This window comes from Cebus imitator, unplaced genomic scaffold, assembly GCF_001604975.1.
Source record: "Cebus imitator isolate Cc_AM_T3 unplaced genomic scaffold, Cebus_imitator-1.0 Scaffold93, whole genome shotgun sequence".
NCBI lineage: Eukaryota > Metazoa > Chordata > Mammalia > Primates > Cebidae > Cebus > Cebus imitator.
Window position 1 is genome coordinate 5,266,815 of NW_016107408.1, and position 6,101 is coordinate 5,272,915.

The 6,101-nt window shown below is 50.5% G+C and overlaps 2 protein-coding genes across 4 annotated transcripts in view; both read left to right on the plus strand.

The window, feature by feature from the left end:
- SLC16A5 (solute carrier family 16 member 5) overlaps positions 1-4,264 on the plus strand; it is a 28,418-nt gene extending 24,154 nt beyond the window's left edge. The window contains exon 5 of the transcript XR_005201430.1: positions 4,253-4,264. The gene's annotated coding sequence lies outside the window, so the exon portion shown is untranslated. The remainder of the gene's footprint in view (positions 1-4,252) is intronic.
- The window catches only part of ARMC7 (armadillo repeat containing 7), a 14,394-nt gene that overhangs the window by 5,135 nt on the left and 3,158 nt on the right, over positions 1-6,101 (plus strand). Inside the window, exon 3 of one of the 3 annotated variants that reach the window (XM_037741035.1) lies at positions 94-714. The exons of the other annotated variants lie outside the window; for them this stretch is intronic. Coding sequence (XP_037596963.1) covers positions 94-107 — 14 coding nt within the window. The 3' untranslated portion in view covers positions 108-714. Of the gene's footprint in view, positions 1-93; positions 715-6,101 lie in introns of those variants that run through there. 3 annotated transcript variants of the gene reach the window in all.

Below are 6,101 nucleotides of genomic sequence, written 5' to 3' on the forward strand. Positions count from 1 at the left end.
TTTTTTTTTTTTTAATTTTTGTCAAGACAGGGTCTCACTGTGTTACCCAGACTGGTCTTCCATCCCCTCCCTTTTTGTGCCTCTGCCCCACAGCTGCTGCCATCTGAATCTGAATGGTGACTGTGGCCCCTGCAGAAGCATGTGGCTAAACCACCAGGGGGCGATAGAGCTCCTCCAAATCAAGCCGCTGACCCTAGAGAAAAATTGGCGAAAGTCAAAGAGCAGTCGCCCCAAAAAGTGTTTACCAGTCGGAGTCTTTTGTGCTGTCATTTCTCAGGAAATTGTCAGGAAGCAACTTTCCCAGGTCGGGACACCCTGAGGTCCGGGTCCACTGAGCTATGGGGACGGCGTGGCCCTGGCATAGGTTCTTGCTACCCTGGGCAGCTTCCCCCCGTGGGGGGCTGAGCCCCGGTCCTGGTGTCCGCGGTCCCAGCGTCTCCACTTCTCAGCTGATTCCTAGCAGCTGAGTCCTGTCCCTTCGTTTCCTGGCCTGCCTTGCCTGCCTTGCAGGCTGCTGCAGGAGCAGAAGTGTGGATGTGTGTCTGTGCATCTGTGTCTGTGCAGGCACTTTATCTAGAATTCTTAGGATCGTTATCACCAGCTTTATTTTTCCCAACCATTTTTTCTTCCTTTTTTTCTCTTCCTTATTCTGCCAGAGCAAGATCCCTGGTCCCAAGCAAGTAACTTTCTCAGCATCGAATCCCTCAGTGGGACACTCTGCAGAGGAAGTTTCTCTTGTATTTATTATGCATGACTGAGAAGGAGAGCTGGTGCCCTTGTTTCTCTTTCTCTTAATGTCTTGGGGTGGGGATCCCTGACAGGCACTTACTCTGCTGCTGCTGGAGAAGGCTCTGTGCTGTGCTGCACTGTGGAGGGTTGAGTCTTTTATCCCCTGTGGCAGCCCTGAGATTGTGATCTCCCTGAGGGCAGCACCCAGCCTTGCTTCTGTCTTTGTGGCTTGAGTGCTTAGGCCTTTTGGCCTAGGGAGGAGGAGAGAAGGGGAAGGAAAAGCAGGGAAACTACACTTCATAGGTGTGGAGTCCCGGCTATGACGTGATGCAGCACCCCGAGCAGGGTTTGTTCTGCAGTGACTGGCAGAGTGGAGAGCTGGGTCAGATTGCCCATGGCAGTGGCTCACAGATCCAAAACCAGGCTGGGCACAGTGGTTCATGCCTGTAATCCCAGCACTTTGGGAGGCCAAGGCAGTTGAATCACTTGAAGTCAGGAGTTCGAGACCAGCCTGACCAACATGGCGAAGCCCTGTCTCTACCAAAAATACAAAAATTAGCTGGGCGTGGTGGCGCACACCTGTAATCCCAGCTACTCGGAGGCTGAGGCAGAAGAATCACTTGAACCCAGGAGACAGAGGTTGCAGTGAGCCAAGATCACGCCACTGCACTCCAGCCTGGGCAACAGAGCGAGACTCCATCTCAAAAAAAAAAAAAAACAAAACCAAAACCAGTGTCTGCTTGGTTGGGTTCGGTGGTTCATGCCTATAATCCCAGCATTCTGGGAACCTGAAGCAAGAGGATCACTTGAGATCCCAGGAATTGGAGAGAGCAGCCTGGGCAACATAGCAAGACCCTGTCCCTACAAAAACAAACAAAATGAGTATCTGCTTGTTGGCAAGCAGCATAGTGAATGGGATGAGAGCTGGGCTTTGGGATCAGGCAGGCATGTGGGTGTGGGCGCTCTCTCCAATAATCTGTCAAATGAGGACAGTGCCAGTAGCTGCCTCACATCAGTTGAGAATTAAACGAAACACCACAGTGCTCTTTTTTGTTTTTCTGTTTTTTGACAGAGTCTTGCTGTGTTGCCCAGGCTGGAGTGCAGTGGCATGATCTCAGCTCACTGCAACCTCTGCCTCCTTGGTTCAAGTGATTCTCCTGCCTCAGCTGGAGACTACAGGCACTTACCACCACACCCAGCTAATTTTTGTGTTTTTAGTAGAGACAGGGTTTCACCATGTTGGCCAGGTTGGTCTCGAACTCCTGACCTGGTGATCTGCCCTCCACAGCCTCCCAAAGTGCTGGGATTATACAAAGTGCTTTTTTAGGGTTAGTGTCTGCAGCTGTAGACAGGATCCCCTTGGTTGCCACCCAAAGACAAATGATACCCAAAACCCTTTGAGGGTGAGCAGTCGCCCCTTCTCCCAGAGAGGTGAAATGGGATCAGATAATCTGCTCCAGGGATTCTTACCTTCATCACAGAAAAACATCACGGAATGACAGGAACGCCGATCCTCAGCCTCCCAGAGCGTGCCCAGGCAGCGTTAGGTGGGGAGAACCTGGCTGCAGGCCCAATGCTATTGTACCCCCAGCATGGATGGCACTAGCTCACACTTAGGAGCTCCCATTGGGTACCAGGCACTTGCTTCCTGTGCATCAGAGATAGTACTGGAGTAGATGTGCTTACACCGCGTACTTTCAAGTAAGGACTCTGAAGCTTAGGGAGGTTCAGCGGGCTGGCCAAAGGTTTAAAGAGTTCCAGACCTGAAACTGAAGCCCAAAGCACTCAGGGTCTAGCAGCTATTCCCTTGGCCCTTTCCTTCCCGTAGAGTTCTCATTCCTCGATTGTTGTGTGAAAGCTGAAAAGTTTACTCCAAATTGCTCATTTTATCAATAAGGAAACTGCCCTGCAGACAGCTGCCCCTTGTCTGGCTATGGCAGGCCAGGGTGAGAATGCAGGCTTCCTTCCGTCTGTCCCTGCAGCCACCACAGTCACCCCTCCATGCTGGCTGTGCTGCAGCAGCTCTGAATGAGGTCTGCTCTTTGGCCCGGGACTTTTGCCTCTTCTGTGAGGGCTGGAAGCCCGATGTTATCTAACTAAATGATTTGCTCGCCCTGCACACTAAGGCAATTACTGATGGAATTGCAGTGAGAGAGGCCTTTTTTTTGAGACTGAGTCTCACCCTGTTGCCCGGGCTGGAGTGCAATGGCGTGATCTCGTCTCAGTGGAACCTCTGCCTCCCAGGTTCAAGAGATTCTCACTGCCTCAGCCTCCTGCGTAGCTGGGATTACAGGCACCTGCCACCACACTCAGCTAATTTTTGTGTTTTTAGTAGAGACAGGGTTTCACCATGTTGGCCAGGCTGGTCTTGAACTCCTGACCTAAGGTGATCAGCTCATCTCAGCCTCCCTAAGTGCTGGGATTACTGGCATGAGCCACCGCCTGGCTGCAAATGAGGCCTTTATTGCAGGGCCCAAGCAAGAAGAATCCAGCAGCTCATGCTTAAGACCCAAACTCCCACACGTCTTATGGGTAATGGTATTTAAAGGCAGGGAGCCAGAGGTTATAGGCAAAGTTTTAAATCAACACGTGGAGGCTATATATTGGCCTAAAAGGGCAGGATGTCTCCAAGGGATGGGGGCACAGCTCATAGGTGGCTTCAAAGATTTTCTGATTTGTGATTGGTTAAGGAGGTGAAGTTTTGTCTACAAATTCGGAATCAGCAAAAAAGAATGCTAGCTATGACCTGTGGGTGTGTCCTCCAGGCCCTTCAGGGAGAAATTTAGAACAAAGAATTGATCTGAAGAGTGGTCAGAGTGCTGTTTTCAGTTCCCCTTATCTTCGGTCTCAGTGCCAGGGGATCCAGATTTCTGAAAAGCAACTCAGGGGCTTATGTTAAAATGTTATCTTTAGGCTGGACGAGGTAGCTCACCTGTAATCCCAGCACTTTGAGAGGCTGAGGCAGGTGGATCAATTGAGCTCAAAAGTTCAAGACTAGCCTGGCCAACATGGTGAAACCCCGTCTCTACTAAAAATAGAAAAATAAGCCGGGCATAATGGCAGCTGTAATCCCAGCTATTCAGGAGGGTGAGGCAGGAAAATTGCTTGAACCCATGAGGCAGAGGTTACAGTGAGCCAAGATCATGCCACTGCACTTCAGCTTGGGCAACAGAGCAAGACTCTGTCTCAAAAAAAAATAAATAAATAAAATAAAGGATGTTATCTTTAGTTTCTCTGGGGAAAGCAGACATTCTCTCTCTGATCGTGACTTCCTTGGCTATTGTTTTAAGCTAACTATGACCTTCTTGTTTATCAAGTTGCTCATTTGCTTCTCAGGGCTAGCTGGGTGCCTGGAATTTCTTGAAGGGACTCAAGAGTTTCCTTTATTTCCATGCTTAGGGCCCTGCAGGCCCATAGAGAGACCCCCGCTCTTACTGGATGTCAGCCAGGGCTTCAGTCTGGACCCAGTGTTCCCATCAGCAGTGGCAGTAGACCTGCGGTGGCAGCGACCACTCGCCAGCAGCAGCCTGGCCTCGCTAACCATCATCTCTCTGCAGGGGTCCCTTTCTCCTGTGGCTTCCTCTCAGTTGCCCCCATAGGCACAGCCACAGCCATGAGGAAGGACCTGTTTATAGCAATCGTGGAGAACATGCATGAGTTGTCTCCAGCCCCTTTCTTGGCCTTTTGTGGGTTTGCCCATTTAGAACAATTGTGGAACTAGCTTATTGACCCCTTTCCCTGTGCTTCTGGCTGCCTTTTCTGCCCAGGGTCCAGGGCTCTTGTTTGGGTGCTGTTGAGGTAAAAGCTGCCTCTTCTGGATGCCCGCCCAGTGTACACCATGCGCTTACCACACGCCCACCTGAACCAGCCCTGCCCACAAGGCCTCTGAATCTGTCATTAACTGCAAGGCAGGTGGTTCTAGCCTCTTTTTACATATCAGGAACTCCCCGCCACCAAGTGAGGGTAAGTCCACTGCCTGGGGCTCCCACTGTTAGCAATAACTGGAGCCTGGATGACCCTGTCATCGAGGATCCAAATTCCATGCCCTGGGGAACTAGCTGCAGAACTCAGGCTCAGCCTCCAGGACGTTTTCTTTCCTTGTTCTTTCTCTTTACTGTACCTTGCTGCCTCTGCCACATTCCTGAGTGAGTTCTGGTGGGAAGACATTTCTGCCGCAACTGATAGCGCCCACGGTTTGGGGCCACATTTTTTTTTTTTTTTTTTTTTTTTATTTTTTTTTTTTGAGATGGAGTCTTGCCCTGTCACCCAGGCTGGAGTGCAATGGTGCAATCTCGGCTCACTACAACTTCTGCCTCCCAGGTTCAAGCAGCTCTCCGGCCTCGGCCTCCTAAGTAGCTGGGATGACAGGCACCTGTCACCACACCTAGCTAATTTTTATATTTTAGTAGAGACGGGGTTTTGTGATGTTGGCCAGGATGGTCTCAAACTCCTGACCTCAGTGATCCACCCAACTCAGCCTCCCAAAGTGCTGGGATTAAGGCGTGAGCTGTCGCGCCCAGCCATAGTTTGCCAGTGTCATAGAGGAACTGTCACTGGGGCTGCGTGCAGTGGCTCATGCCTGTAATTCTAGCACTTTGGGAGGCCAAGGTAGGAGGATCACTTGAGCCCAGGAGTTTGAGGCCAGCCTGGGAAACATAGTGAGACCCCATCTCTACAAAAAATATAAAAAATTAATGAGGCGTGGTAGTGCACGCCTGTGGTCCCAGCTACTTAGGAGGCTGAGTCAGAAGGATCACTTGAGTCCAGAATGTTGAGGCTGCAGCGAGCCGTGATCACGACACTGCACTCCAGCTGGGGTGACAGAGCAAGACCCTGTCTCAAAGAAAAACACAAACGAAAAAAGAAGGAACTGACCCCAGGAGGTGTCCTTGGTCAGGCCGGAGGTGTCCTTGGTCAGGCCAGAGCTGCCCTTGTTTGGGATGATGGATGGGAGGTGGATGAATTATGGAAACCAGATGTAAAGCCAGGGTCTCAGTAAATAGTCATTGAATGAAATAATTCTGAGTTCAAGTCCTAAATGAAAGTATTGGTAGCCTTTGGAATTCTACTGGGAGGGTCTGCCCACAGCGCCATTGACTGACTCTTAGATGTCCTGTGTACCTACCCGCGCCATCCTAGATGCTGTATGAAGATATGAAGGAATCAGGAGATAATTTTCTACTTTCATGAAAACTGGTTGAATCCTAGCATATCGTAGAATATTTAGCAGTTTTGTTACTAAAACAGAGTTTAAGAAGGTGGCCTCCCACAGGAGAACTGCCTGAACCCAGGAGGCGGAGGTTGCGGTGAGCCGAGACAGCGCCATTGCACTCCAGCCTGGGTAACAAGAGCGAAACTCCGTTTCAAAAAGA